Source organism: Capsicum annuum, chromosome 4, assembly GCF_002878395.1.
Source record: "Capsicum annuum cultivar UCD-10X-F1 chromosome 4, UCD10Xv1.1, whole genome shotgun sequence".
NCBI lineage: Eukaryota > Viridiplantae > Streptophyta > Magnoliopsida > Solanales > Solanaceae > Capsicum > Capsicum annuum.
This window is the reverse complement of record NC_061114.1, coordinates 88,738,881-88,755,139: the sequence shown is the minus strand read 5'-3', so window position 1 is coordinate 88,755,139 and position 16,259 is coordinate 88,738,881. Positions and strand designations below refer to the sequence as shown.

At 29.1% G+C, this 16,259-nt stretch overlaps 1 protein-coding gene across 1 annotated transcript; it reads right to left on the bottom strand.

Moving 5' to 3' along the window:
• Positions 1-581: 581 nt before the first annotated feature.
• On the bottom strand, positions 582-12,337 carry LOC107869678 (pathogenesis-related thaumatin-like protein 3.5). Its single transcript, XM_016716165.2, has 3 exons — positions 12,196-12,337; positions 2,593-3,256; positions 582-915 (listed from the first exon to the last, which is right to left on the bottom strand). The coding sequence occupies exons 1-3, from the start codon at positions 12,290-12,292 to the stop codon at positions 783-785; spliced, it is 894 nt and encodes a 297-aa protein (XP_016571651.2). The 5' UTR covers positions 12,293-12,337; the 3' UTR covers positions 582-782.
• Between the last annotated feature and the right edge of the window lie 3,922 nt (positions 12,338-16,259).

Here is a 16,259-nt window from a genome sequence, read left to right as displayed (position 1 = left end):
GCTTCAAAAAATAGTTTTAATGAAGTTTTTTAAAAACTTCATTAAAACTATTTTTCGAAGCTCCATTTTTGAAACACTATTAAAGCTCCATTGTCTTCTTAAACACCATTTTACTTAAATCATAAAACTCCATTAATGGAGCTTTAATGGAGTTTTATGATTCTTAATAAAAATAGTTAAATGATTATTTCAAAAAAAAAAAACTTTAATGGAGGTGTTGAAGAAGACAATAGGGGTGGGGTGGGAAGGTTGGGGGTAGGAAGGGGATAAGGGGAGATGCTGGGTTGGGAGTGGAGAGAGAGAGATGCTAGGCGGGGGTGAGGGGTGGGGTAGGGTGATAAAAAAATAAAAAGGAAAATTTTATTAAAAAATATAAATAAAATATGAAATTAAATGTATTTATACGTGGTAGCATTCGATTGGTGCTTGCATTTACTCTCTTTTTTGTGATTGAAATTCAGTGAAAAATGGTGTATTTGCAATGATTTAAGTAAGATTCGTGGGGTAATAGATCGAATATATAGTTTAGGTGTCTTTTTGAAAAAGTCATCCAACAGCAGGGAGACTTTATGTATTTTTTCTTCTATAAATAATTTTAAAATTATACACTCATTATCATGGGATACACACAAAGCTTGTGCCCAGAAATTAATAGTAAAAAAATAGTATATGAAATTTGCAACAATAGTTTTCAAAGGAAAAAATAAGTGTAAATCCGGATATTATCCCAGAAAAAAAAAACAAAAAAAAAAAGAGAATCAACATACTACCATTTATACATATTAAAAGATCTTGAAATTGGCTATGAGGGTTAATCCTAGAATTATCATCCACAAGTTGCTTATAGACGATCTTAAATTGTTTGATCCACCGCAAACTAGCTTGTGATCATGGTATGTGCATACTGGTTGCTTCCTGCAATTTTAACATATATATCAAAGTTATATACTCGTATTTTTATTTGATAAGGAAAATGAGTCTACCTAGGGAGAAAAATTGACAAATATTATTCTTCATCACCCTACGAAAATTTGCTTCGCTTCAAGGTGTGTTCGATAGCAAAGAAAATATTTTTTAGAAAAACAAACTATTTTTTACTTATTTTCTTGTTTTTGATATGCAAGCAAAATATATTTCCTAAAATTATTTGTATATATCTAACAAAAAACAATAAAAATAGATACGAGTAGAGTGATTAATTTATGATGCATGGGAGAATGGGAGGGTAGGGGATTTTGGTGAAGGGTTGGGGAAAGAGTAGGTGGAGGTTGAGGTTCGGACTAGGGGCGGGAGAAGGTAGGGTAGGGGATTTTTAAAAATAATAAAAAATAACCAAAAATATTCTTTAACTATTGAAGGTGGTTTAAAAATACCTTTCGTTTATCTATTGGGTTCAAAATATTTCTCCATTCATTTTTATAACTCAATATATCTTTATAACTAACGATTCTTTTTTAAATCATAATTAAAATTTTATTTATTACGTATCATCTTTCTATTGATTGCAAATTAAATTAATTTAAATCATATTACCTTATAACCAAATTCAAACCCAACTAAAACTATCTGACCCAATTGATTAAACTCGCCCCAACCTATTTTATTTGTTTCAATTCTTCACGGACCTTGGTTTCCATCATAGCTCCAAGAAACTCCCCTCATATGTACACACGCAGATGCAACAAATATTCAGATTGAGCGAGTCTAGCTCATTTCATTGTCAGTTTAGCTTAGTGAAACACCAACACATCATTGTTTTCCTAGACTAAGCCTGAAATTTTCTGGGGCGGATTTTAACAGATTGAGTCGGATAGCTTTAGTTGGATGCGGGTTTGGTTATAAGATAATAAGATTTAAATTAACTTAATTTGTAATCAATAAAAAGCTGACACGTAATTAAAAAAAAATTGATCTTGCTTTTTAAAAAGGATGTTAGTTTTAAAGGCATATTTGAGTCATAAAAGTCAATGAAGGAGATTTTCATCCCAATAGGTAAATGAAAGATATTTTTGAATCAAATTCAATATTTGAAGGATATTTCTGATATTTTTTCCTAAAAACGAATTGATTTTTTGGGGGGAGGGAAGTGAAGTAGGAAAAAAGTTTTTTTTTTAAAAAAAGAAAAAAAAATATTTTTTCCGGAGGTGGGTGGGAGAAAGTCGAGGAGGTTGGGGGTGGATAAGAAAAATATTTTTTTTTCAGAGGGGAAGACGCACGTTGTGCAAAGGGGCACAATTTATGGTTTTTTATTTTGACAAATTCTTTCTCTAAGTTATGAAGAGCTAGTCTTGACAATGTTCTGCTAGTTTCATATGATCATACTGCCAAGGTATATATGGTTTGAGGGAATTACATGTGATTGAAAACTACTTGGCTAGGAATTTGTAGTTTTTTTTTTATAATTTGATTTTCCATTTATTGGCATTTAACTTCTTTTTTTCTGTTTAAAACAAACTATTTTTTCTTATTTGCTAATTATTTAATGACAATATCTCTATCTTATTCTTACTAAATTTCACTTAATAAGAAAATACAATTAAAAGATAAACTTTAAAAGAGACAATATCATTAGATGTGATTAATTTAACATACCTTGAGGAGCAAAAAGCAATAACATAGTCGGTCCCTGAGCAAGTAAAAATACTAGTTGGATCATCGTAGGCATAACTATAAGCAGTGGGACAAACTTCTTTGAATTTCTTGGAATAAAAAGTAGGTTGACAAGTCGTTGGATTTCCATAATTGCCCCGACAACAATACTCATCCGTGTTAAACACATCACAAGCACTCCTACATGCAATAACTTTCCCATTGTTCTTAACTGCAAGTTCAGAGGGACAATTTTGTCTTAAATCTCCATTACAACCAGCAACACTGCAATTTCCCTTGCCATTGAGTGGAGTAACACTCATGGGCACGTTAAATCCATCAACAAGGCTAACATCATAAAAATCAAGCGATGCAAGGGTAAATTCGGCAAGCGAAGCAGGAGTTTTTCCCGTGCCTGTACACTTTAGAGATGAGCCACAATCACCAGTTAAGCATGAGCCGTTGCCATTTTTATCAAAATTGCATCCTGTTCTTCCCCAAATTCTGCCTTGAAAACTTACTGGTGCCGTGAAAATCATGGATTGGCCTGGTTTTAGAGTAAATCCACCACCATTGAAGTTTTCGCCTGGGAAGACTCCAGGCCAAACTGTCTCTTTGCAATGATTTATTATGGTGAAAATTCTCGCAGACTCGGAGAATTTTACACCTGTCATACAAATTTAGAGTAAGTTGATCCACAATTGCGATATCAGGTTCATTTGACCCTAATAGTAATTTTGACGCATAACAAAAATCAATTTAAATTGCGATAAACAGTAGCTATAAATCTAGAACTTTAAGCCAAAAATTTTAAATTCTTAATTCGCTTATTTAGCTAATGTTTGTACATTTTAATACTAAAATTAAAATATTAAAGTACATACTTCTATCATTTCTTATTGTGTTCAATGTTATATTTATGGTGGCATTACTCACATTAGTTTGTGGTAGAATGTGGCCTTTAATTAGTTGATTGTTAGATGAATTGGGCCATCTACATTCTGGTAACTTAAATGGCCATTAATTCTTGTAACATGTCACTTATTATTTACTCATTATTCTACCTCTTTATGTGATTTAACTTATGTATGTAATAACCAATCATTAATTTTCCTCACTTAATATTTACCACCCCTCATTTACTAGATCGAAGAAATATTACACTTATATAAATGATGTTTTCTTTATTGTGATTATGAGTTATAGTATATTGTGAGATATGAGAAAAAAAAATATGGAATATCGTAATGTGTAGTAGTGAAAGAGAGAGTTGAGACATAAAAAAAAATTTAAGTCTTAAATTGTATTCACTATACAAAAGAAAGTAATTATATTTGTGAAAGAGAGAGTTGAGACAGAGAAAATATTCTAAGTCTTTAACTATATTTACTATAAAGAAAAAAAAGAATTTTATATATTGAAGGAAGGTGTTATTATGGTGAAGCTTTGGACTCTTCAACTAATTCGGAGTTGCTTGAATTATACATCGTTGATGAGTTGTTGTATTCTGAAGGGGACAAGTCGAGAATTGATATTGTTGGATCGGTATAGATTATGTTGCAATGGGATTAAATTTCCTTAAAGAGAGCGAGAAATCTGTACCTCAACCAAGAAGAAGATTATCTTATTTTCTTCATATTTTTTGTTCATTTTATTATTTTTAACTGTAATTTATTATAATTGTAATATATTACACCGATAATTTTGAGAAGATTTATGTTTTGTTACAGTTTGAAAAATCGGGGATATCAAGATGAACGATCTCAATATCTCAATGTCACTAGCCTCTTCAAGAGATGAAAGGAAAGAGATGAAGAGTAAAGTATCTTTCTACTTGCTCAATTCAAGTGAAACAAATGTAAAATAACTTTTTTTATTTCTTGTGGAAGAAAAGTAAAAAAAACTTTCTATCTAATACTTTTAATGAATAAAGTGATACTACTTTTCATGAACAGAAAGTAGTATTCAAATTCTTAAAATAGTGGGGGTTAATGACATGAGAAAAAATATTATCACGAAAAATGTGATGTTTGCACTTTAAAGAATATTTTTTTAAAAAAAAATATTACAAGTGCATATATTAGTCTTGGGATAAATCATATGTTATTATTTATATATGAGTTGAGGTTTTTGACTCTAACATGCATGTTTTCAAAGAAGTGAGAAAATTGAGTAGCTATTTTGACATGAAAAATTGGGTGAGACAAATTTCATTAAATACCTTAACACATGTGATAAAATTTCTCTTGACAAGTCACATTATACTAAAAGATTGTGAAATACAATTTTGTTTATTGTAAGAGTCATGCAACTCTTTTTTATTCAAATATGTGAAAGTGGGTGTAACAAATTAAAAAAGAAGAAGTTTGCTACTCTAACAAAAAAAAAGATATGTGGCTAATTGCAGTTAGCTTGGTTATGTGTATGCACTAAAAGCACTTAGCATATACAAGCAAATCAGGTACATTTACTTGGTCCGAAGTTGATGCTTATTTTATAGAAAAAATATATTCTGCTAAAGTATTTTTTTGATGCAATGAAAAAATTGGTGTTAGTTGAAATGAGAAAAAATATATTATTATTTGTTAACTCTACTATGGAGGTTGAACTAATTATTTTTGTTTCAACTAGTGAAAAAGTAAATTAATCAATCACTTTATTTTGAGAAATTAAGTTCTCAAGTTTTGAGTTATTGTGATCACACCAATATTATTGATAGAGTTTGAAACTGTTATTACAATAATAAATTCAGATCCGTGAGGAAAAAATAATATTGTGATATAATATTTGACAAATGATAACAAAATACTGATTATATCAAATTTTGTGATAGTCGTGCAGATGAACTAATCAAGGTCTTGACAAGATAAAGGGTCTGAAACACATCAAGGAGAGGAATGAAGCCTATAAAAAAAAATCATAAGTCATATATGAGGAAACCCAACTGGGGACTAGAGATCCTATAACCAGGTTCAGTGGGGAAAACAAATCATATGATGACTTGGTGTGGGATTGCATTATTGTTTAATAATTTCTATGATGTGAGTGCATTTTGTTCCTCTAATGATTTGTGAAGGTTGAGTCTAAGAACTCCTAATGAAATTTTGTATCTCGTATGAGTGGGGTGTCGAAATTAAAGGATCACCCTTGACAGATTTCACCTGTATGAGTCTGAAAGTCGGTTGCTCCTATGAGAATGAGGCTTATTCTAAAAAATGCTCATGAAAATTCGAGATAACGCATGATTGTAATGTGTTAGTTATTAAAGTTTATGTCAACACCTTAATTATTGTGTATAATCAGTGATACTCTATTTCCCTTAAGCAGTCATAGTTCAAGTTTGAGACCACTACTGACTCTGGAGTAAAGTTTATAGTTTTACTAAGTAAAGGTTCAGTGCAGATTACACCTTCATTATGCACAACAGTCTCCCTTCAATTAAATTTGTGCATTACTTTTATTGAATATAAAAATGAGTGGGGAATATTGATGCATTTTAATTTTAAAATTAAAATATTATAGTAGATAATTTTACCATTTCTTATTTGTGTTGAATGTCTATACCCATGGTGGCATTATGTGTCATTATTCACATTAGTTTGTGGTAGAATGTGGCCTTTAATTAGTTGATTGTTGAATGAACTTGGCCATCTAAATTCTTGTAACCTAAATGACCATTGGTTCTTGTAATATTTCACTTATTATTCACTCATTATTCTACCTTCTTATGACATGTAACTTATGAAACTACTAAGCATTCATCTTTCTCACTTAATGTCCACTACTACCTCATTTACTAAATGGATGAAATACTACACTTATATACAAGATGTTTTCTTTCTTGTGATTATAAGAGATGAGTTGTAGTATATTATGAGACACATGAGGAAAAAAGATAAGTGTTAAAATATTGTAATGTGTAGTCAAGAAAGAGAGAGTTGATATATAGAAAATATTCTAAATTTTTAACTATATTCACTATATAAAATAGAGTAATTATAGTAGTGAAAGGGAGAATTGAGACAAAGAAAATATTCTAAAGTCTTTAACTATATTCACTATAACGAAAAAAAAAAGCTTTATATGTTGAAGGAAGGTGTTTTTATGGTGGAGTTTTGGGCTCTTCAACTAATTCAGGTTACATGAGTTGTATGCCGTTGTGGGCTATTGTATCCTGGAGGAGACAGGTCAAAAGTTGATACTGCTGCATCGGTGTAGATTATGCCGCAGTGTGCTTGAATCTCCTTAAAGAGAGCGAGATATCCACACCTCAGCCAAAAAGAAGATTATTTTATTTTTTTCCTATTTTTTTTATTTTATTATTTTCAACTGTAATTTCTTATAATTGTGGTGTATTACACCAATAGCTGTGATAGATTGATCTCACGAAAGACTGAAAAGACTGGTTTAACAAAATTTTACGTGCAATTTCATTGTCATGATTAAAGAAAAGAGCAACCCGATGTATTAAATCTCTCGCTATACACAAAATTCGGAGAAGGACCCCCAACAAGGATGTATATTCTTGGGTTAATACATGTTTTGGGATGCTAATAAAGCACATACTTATTATAATTAGTTATAAAAGATGTGGAAAATTTGATACAATAGCAAGAAAATGTCACATAACATGAGTTTAACTGTATAGTAAAAAGTGGATTCAGTTTAGCAACAATTTGAATATATTTAGAAGAGGAGAGAACCAAAGATTGCAACCAAAAGATGGAAAAAGATAAAAATGTGTTTAAGCATGCATGCTGCCACTTTCACTAAATGTTTACTGAGAAAAGACATCATTTTCATCCTAAATTATATCCGAAAAGTCGAAGACACACTTCAACTATTAAAGCAACCTAATACACACTTGAAATACTTAAAATTGAATTTTTTTGCACCCTAAAACTGACGTGGCAAAAAATAATTAATTAAAATAAAAGATGGAGTGTGGGTAGTACAATTAAAGCAAAATAAAAAAGTTAAAAAATTAAGATCTTCTTCCCTACCAAGCATCCTCTTCTTCACCACCATCCTACCCGCCACCCGCCACCCACCACCCGCCACCCTCGCCTCCTTCACAAATCTTCTTCACACCTCACTTGTTGTTATCTTCTACTTCTACTTTTTTTTAATCAATTTTTAATAGTGATTGAAACTTCTATTTCTTTTGAAGAACTTTCTTCATCAATTTGATTTTTCTTCTTACTCCATTATTGATTTTTCATTCAATTTCATCACTTAACTCACTACTATCAATTTCAACAACTCCTATAGCCATCAATTCAACACCTGCAATTACTAATTTCATCAGTGCCACCATCAATTTCATCAATCGACCCACCACCATCAATTTTCTCATCTAATTCACCATTATTGATGTAAATACCTCAATTATTTTTTATTGATAGCATAGTAATATGAAGAATCATTTCATTATCAATTTTATTGAGAACTATAAAGAATGACCGATTTTAATTCATCGAAAATTTTCAATCCAACGAACTTTATTTTTCAATACTTTCATCGATTTTTTGTTGGCTAGATTTTAACTTTCAAGTTTTTCTCGTTTCATGTCTCTTCCATCACTCTAAAAAGAAAATTTTCCATCTCGTCGAAAAATCGATTAAGAAGGAGAAAAGAAGGGTTAAAGATGAGTGACAAAGTTAGCAGAAATTGAAGAAATCGAAGGTGATGACAATTTTGTTGGTGGTTTATAAAGTTAACGGTGGTAATTAATTGATGATTTGAGTTTGGCTATGATGATGATCAATTGAGGTTTTGAGATTGGATACAAAAGAAAATGAAGAAGGAAAAAGTTTAAATTAAAAAGAAAAAGGAAAAAGTAGGAAAAATAATAAATTTATTATTTTTTTCATATTATGCTAATGTGGCAGGCGCGTGTGAAACACCGCACTACATGCAAGTGGTAAAATGCTTTACAGGGTGTAAAAAGTTTCACTTTTATATAGTTTATGTGTGTAATAGGTCACTATGATAGTTTAGGTGTGACCTAAGCTTTTTGAGTATAGTTTAGGGTGAAAAGGATGACTTTTTTTAATGTTTATAATTATTATTTGAGTGTATATATAGCTTATTACTTTGTCTGTTTAAAAAAGAATGACTTATTTTGATTTGATATGCAGTTTTAAAAGATAAAAATAACTTAAATTTTATAGTCCTAAATTAATGTTGTACCAAGTATATCAAAATACTCTTTAATTATGTGGTCTTAAATATGCCATGTGAAAAATTGAAATTAAAATATTATCAAAAAGAAAAGAGGCCATTCTTTTTTTAAACAAATTAGAAAGAAAGGTAGGTCAATCTTTTTGAAACAAAGAAATATTAAACTGTATTGACTTGAGAGCAGGGGCAAATCCACATAGGTTCATGTAGGTTCATATGAACCCACTTCGTCGAAAAATTAAACTATATATATAATTATTTTTTTAAAAAAGATATATAATAAATTTGAACCCATTATGCGCAAAAGCAGTGCCTAGCCCAATGGCAAAGTGGGTTCATGTTGTTAAACCATCTTCATGGGTCCAAACCTTAAGCGATCATTATTTTTGGATGCTTAATGTCCATTGTCCAGCTGGACTAAATATAATTCCTAATTCTCCCCCTCCCCCGCCCCCCCCCCCCCTCCCTTTCTTTTCAGATCAAAGGACCAAATAAGCCAATTTTGTTTTGTTATAATTAAAAAATCGTGCTAAGTAAAACTTAAAACAAAAACTTTCAAAAAAAAAAATTAAAAATTCGCCATTTGTATGGTGCCTTATGTGGAAAGAAAATATTTAATTGTCTCTTGTGAGAGTATTATGAATAGGTTTCAAGAAATGAAAATTCATAGAATAAAATTGTAATAATAGATTTTAATTTATTAAATTTAGTTTTGTGTGCTTCGTTTTTACTTTTTATAGATTGAAGCCACTTGGTGAAAATCTTAGATCCGTCACTGATTGAGATTATTATAGATATTCTTAAATTTCAAATTCTGAATGGACCCATATAATAATTTATGTTCTATGTGTAGATCAGTGCGAAATTTCAATCAGTGAAGTGCATTATAAACTCCCATGTTGGGAGTCAAAAGGGTTGTTTCTTTTATCAAAAATATCAAAATGGACATTTAATTTCGGAAAAAATCAAAAAAAATAAAATACCGTGGACCCAACGACTTGAAAATCACTCAACCTGCAGCGACTTACAAGTCACATATGCCACAACGACTTACAAGTCGCATATGCCACAACGACTTACATAAATACTGCTAGAGTGTGGTATGTTGATTTTTTCATAGAAAACAAAGTCACTGCTGATCAGCTAACCATCAGCATCCCATTCTCGTGGGATTAACAATTTTCAATTTTAATATATAAATAGAAAAAATCTTTGCTTCTTTCATTCTAATTTATTAATAATTAATACTAATATTTGCGCGATGTGTGGTCGATATTAAATGAAATTAATTATAATAATTATTATTTTATTAATTTTACATAATAAAAAATTAGAGTTACAAATATAAAGATAAACATGATTTAATTCATTGTCTGTTTATATCAAATAAAAAAAAAAGAAAGTTTGTAGAATAATGTTTATACATAATAAATGATCTTTAATTTCACATTAGTATAATATGCTACGTAAAAGTACAATAATATTTGCAGTGAGAATTTAAATATAATGAACTTGAAAAAATTAATATTCATAAGTATTTGTCCATCAGGCACGGGATACTCACCCAAACTTTGATCCTGGAGATGTAGCTTTTGAGATAGCAGCCCTAATATCGGATAGATTTCATAGGTAGTTATGCAACTATTATTTTTTTCACTAAGGTCACTTAACTATCATTGCTAATATAATATCACTAAATTTATAGTATACTACTAAAATAGCACTATTTATTATACAAATTAATTGTTAATCATAACATATAGAAATATAGTATAGACAAATCAAGTGTTACTTCTAACGTATAGAAATATAATGAATTAGTAATTTAGTATCATAGTTTTTATGATCGCATACAACTCATGGTCTAACAAAAAAGCTAATGCTATTAATTTTTGAAATCATATTATTATCTCTCTAAACTTTAAAATAACAATATTTATAATGTAAGAAAATTAATGAATAAATTTTTTTATTATATAAAATTAATAAAATAATAATTTCTATGATTAATGTTATTTAATATTGATCGTGCACACGGATATTAGAAAAGAAGAAGCAAAGATCTTTTCTACTTATATATTAAAATTGAAAATTGAGGACCCCACAACAATGGGATGCTGATGGTTAGCAAATCAGCCATTAGTGACTTTGTTTTTTATGAAAAAATTAACATACACAGTACTATTACAAGTCGCTGCAGGATATGCGACTTGTAAGTCGCAGCGATGGGCGGTTTGTAATTCGCTGGGTCCTGAGCGATTTGCAAGTCGCTGAACCCATGACGTCCCTTTGATTTTTTTTCAAAATTAAATATCGCTTTTGATATTTTTGATTAAAAAAAGAGCCCTTTTGATTTCGGACTCATAGACTCCCTCATTCCTTTTATTTGATTGTAAATATAATTTATTATTAAAATATATTAACTTAAAATTATTATAAATATTCCTAAATATCAAATTCTCAATGACCCATATGATAATTTATGTTCTCTGTGTAGATCATTGCGAAATACTACCTCCGTTTGAAATAAGTGAATTGTTGGGGTATTTATTGGTGTTTCAAAATAAGTGAATCATTGAATTTTTTTTCAAATTTACTCTTATGATTTGACAACGAAAAAACTTTTGAAAAGGTATTACAAGGTCAGCTTTTTCTTTTTTGGGAGTAAAAATGGAAAGTTGTGTTAAATTTATGTCTTTAATACTTTTTTCTTAATCTGTGTGCCAAAATCCAACAATTCATTTATTATGAAACGGAGGGAGTATCAATTAGTGAAGTGCATTATAAACTACCTCATTCCTTTACGGTGAAAAAAGGGTGCGCATTTCTCTAATATGTGTAACAAGATTGTTTATAAAGTACAACATATACTCGTCTTTAGTTTCTTTGGTTTTTCATATTTGTATCTTGCAGATGTCACGGACAATATTTAAAGGATAAAAACTTAAGTAGAATACTCTGTTGCACTTAAATTTTTTTCTTTTTCAAACTTCTACCAAATATTTGTTCAAATAGTAGCTTTTGTGAGTTTCGAAACCAAGCTTCACATCCACATTGTACAATCAGATGATGGACTTATTTAATTTGCAATACACAATTTCATTCTCTTTTGTTAATTCAATAAATGTGTCAAGTACTTGAAAAAGATTATGAAGAAAATCAAATAATCATTTCCTGTGTTTAGGACGGAGCAGTACAAGAGTTACAAATTTTAGTAAGAGATGAAAAATTTATTACATGCAACAGAATGTAATTTTTGAATCATCTTTGTTATTATCATAAACGTTTCTCTTGTGTCAAGCCTCAATGGTATTCAAATGTTTGTTTTTATCCTACTTATCAGTTTTTAACTTTTTTGCAAACGGATCCTATTGATACAATATAAAGTAGTTAAGCTAGTAAATAAAAACATAAAAACAGTACCTGATAAAAGAAATAAATTGAGGAGAACTACTAGATATGGAGCCATTGTCTTTTCCTTTTCTGTAAAACGTTGTTGGTTTTGAAAAATATACAGCATTGGCTGAACGAATAAATAAGGTACGTCGAAGGAATGTGTATGAAAAGAGGCAAACTTCACAAGTGAAAAATAAAATAAAAAAATTCCTTTTCCAAGTTTATTGCTGGAAGATTAATGAGATTCCATTCCAATCTTCAACAAAGGGGAAATACTCACCACTCATCTCAATTTACGTTTGCATCAAGTTAATGGACTATGATGTAATTTACTCTTGCATCAAGTTTTTGGCCTAATTCTTATTTAGTTTAAAATGACGCAAAGATGAAATTTCAAGAAATACATCATAGAAGCATCTTCCGAAATATTAAAGAGGAAGGCAGAAGCAAAACAATGGCTGTCATGGCTCAATATATGGTTACCAAAACAAGAAACAGAATTAGAATTTAGATCTTTATTTGATGTGTTCTAAGCTTTATTTGTTTTGATGGACATGGGCGACGGAAGGGTGAAGCATACTCAAACGAGTGCTTTAGGCCCCATCTATTTCCAAAGACCCCAGCCCAATATTTTTAATAATAATATGTTGATTTTTCTTTAACTTTTAAAAATATTTTAAAGGAGAAAGTTTTTATATTATGTGTCTTTAAACAGTCAAATGTGCTAGTATTAAACTTTAAAAATGGGCTCACGTATGCCATTCTTAAAAGGAAAAATTACATATTATAGGCAAAATATTATATTAATTACATGATATGATTAATGTTTTAAAAAATTACAATTTATAGTCATTTGGTAGTTGAAAGTCAGTTTTTTTTCGTGGGCCCTATATAAAAATATATTAAGATTTATATGTATGAATTTTCTCTCATATATTTACTTTTGGTATTTTCTTTCTATTCTCTCTATTCTATTGATTCAAAAAAAGACAACAATGGAATATCAAAACACAAGATTTTTTATGATATCTTCTTCAACTATTTTTTCCTTAATTTTCTCTCAGAATCACTCTAATATCCTTGATTTTCAATTAAAGAAACGATAACATTGGCAACATCATAATACATGATTATTCAAGAGATCTTCTTCAACTTTTTTCTCCTTATTTTTCTCTCAAAGTCACTCTAATATCACAAAATATAATCCTTGATTTTTCTGTGATAAATCATTTTTGTGGATTTTTCACCACAGAAAATCAGTTTAGGATATTTATTGACATTAGATTTAATTTTTTTAAAATTTTTATATATTATGTCAGTTAGTCGTTAAATTTCTTCGTTGTTCATATATTTTACAAAAAATATAGAAAAGGGGGAGCACTCCCCTTTTTTATATTTTTTTCGTTTTTGCGGTTTTTTATTTTATAATATAAATTTTTATAGATTATGTAAGTCACTCCCCCATTTTTTTGATGGATGATTTATCGAAAAAAAAAAGAATTTTGCATCTTCTAGCAAGACGGAAAAGAAGAAATATTTTAAGGTATCTAAAACTAAAAGGGGGAGCAATGAAGTTGACAATGATTACGGGTTTTTTTTTTGTATATATTCTCATGAAACAGAATTGTTGGTCAATATACATTTTTATTTCAATATATGTTGATACGTATACTTTTTTTTTTGTAGAATAATACATGCATATATAGAGAGAGTTAGAGTGTATGTATGTATATACAGTTTGTATTTTTGATATTTGTATATACAATTTACATATATGTATAGACAGTTAACTTTCACATATACATTTTGAAAAATAATGCATATGCAGATATAAACAGTTTTAGAGTGCATATATGTATTTACATTCAAATTTGTTATTATGTAAAACATTCAAATTTGTATATACAGATATACAAACAACAGATATACAAATAATAGACATATATGTATATGTTTATTTCGTTTGCATATATGTATAGACAGATATACAAACAACAGATATACAAATATGTATATTTCGTTTGCATGTATATTTCGTTTACAAACAACATTCAAATTTGAATATACAGATATACAAACAACAGATATATAAATAATAAACAACAATTTTGATTTAAATATATGTATATTTCGTTTGCAATATCATTTACAAACAACATTCAAATTTGTATATACAGATATACAAACGACAGATATATAAATAATAAACAACAATTTTGATTTGAATATATGTATATTTCGTTTGCAATATCGTTTACAAACAACATTCAAATTTGTATATACAGATATACAAATAATAAACAACAGTTTTGATTTGAATATATGTTTACTTCATTTCCATATATGTATATATAGATATACAAATAACAGATATGCAAATATCAAATTTATGTAAACTAATATACAAATATACAAACAATAGATATACAAATAATAAAAACAATCTTTGTAACCTTTAAAACAGATATATAAATACAATTATACACTTATGTTAATAGATATACATAAATTCAAATGTACTATTAATAGATATACATAAAAAAATACTAAAAGATTGTCAATATGTATATTATGAAGTATGCAGTAGAGTAATGAATGAATATATCACACAAATTGCAACTATAAATGGGATTTAGAAAAGAAAAAAAACTAACACAAACAAGGATTATAACCTTTTAACAACTTCTGTGAATTTTTTTTTTTAAATTATGAAAATAAAAATTGAATATGAAAATTAAAACACAAAATTTCAATTGAAGTTATGGTATACAACAATAATAGTAATTATAAAATTGACAATTTGAAAGTGTTTGAAGATTATATTGTGCATTCAATTTCGAAAATCTAATTCAAACCAATGATAAAATCAATTTTCATTATGTTGAAATTGAATCAATTTTTATTGTGTATTAGATTCAAAAAAGAATTTTAGTAAATAAATTCAAGTAAAAAAATAATTTACGTAAATCGTATATACCAGAATTTTGTATGCACGAATTACCAATTTTTTTCTGTAGATCACAATTTTTTTTTTAAATTATCAACTTTTGAGGGAATAATTAATGCATAAATTCATATTTATTGATCTGTTATATTAGAGAAATAAATGAAAAGTTGGAGAAGATTAAGGACATTTATTACATAATTTTTTTTAATCTCCTTTTGTTGTTATGAAATATATATATATATACTGACTATAGATAACTGGAACATGCCTCTAACCACTAATCAATACACATGAATAATCAAGATAAGGTATAGGAACTACAACTGATTGGAGTCCCCGAAATAGAACTCATCACCTGCCGGCTAGCTGCTACAACAGTCTGATTCTGATGTGTAGGCTACAACTGACACCTACATTATGAGACAATGTAGCACATAGACATATGTAGACCAGTACTTTGGAATGCACTAAGTAGGGGTGAATGCAACACGTAAAACTAAATAGGTACATACTTCTTAAAGACATACGTGCTAAGTATTAGTAGACTCACCAAGAGACTGAGATAAACTAAAAGAAGAAGTATCTTAAAACATGAGTAACAAACAAAATCTGATAAGATGGTGAATCATTACACTTAGTTTCTAAAATTTTTTACTTTTGTAGAATAAGTAGAACTGAAGTTGGGAAGCGGTAAAATAGAAATACTGTATGTAAATCTCATGTAAGGTTGAACATACTGTAAAAATACACCGAAGATCATGTATGAATATTGATCATAAAAACATAAACATGTAAAACTGAGAATGCAAGACCAAGCATAAACATGTACTGACATGATTTGAATAACTGATATCTGAATAACTGAATAACTGATGTCTGAATACTTGGTCATGTAAACCTGAACTGCCACACTCTAAATACTGTACTGAGACTTTGAGAGGTATCATGTAACCGATATGCCCCAATCTGAGCTAATCGGGCTCCAACCTGTAACCCTAGTTAGAAGGGTGTCAGTACCGTGCCATGGGTACTAACACTGGCTGTGTGGATCCATTAATCTGATGTCCCAAAGGACCAGGGTATCAAGCCTAAATTGACGGATGACCCCTCATATCCTATGCTGGATATGTAGTTCTAAAATACA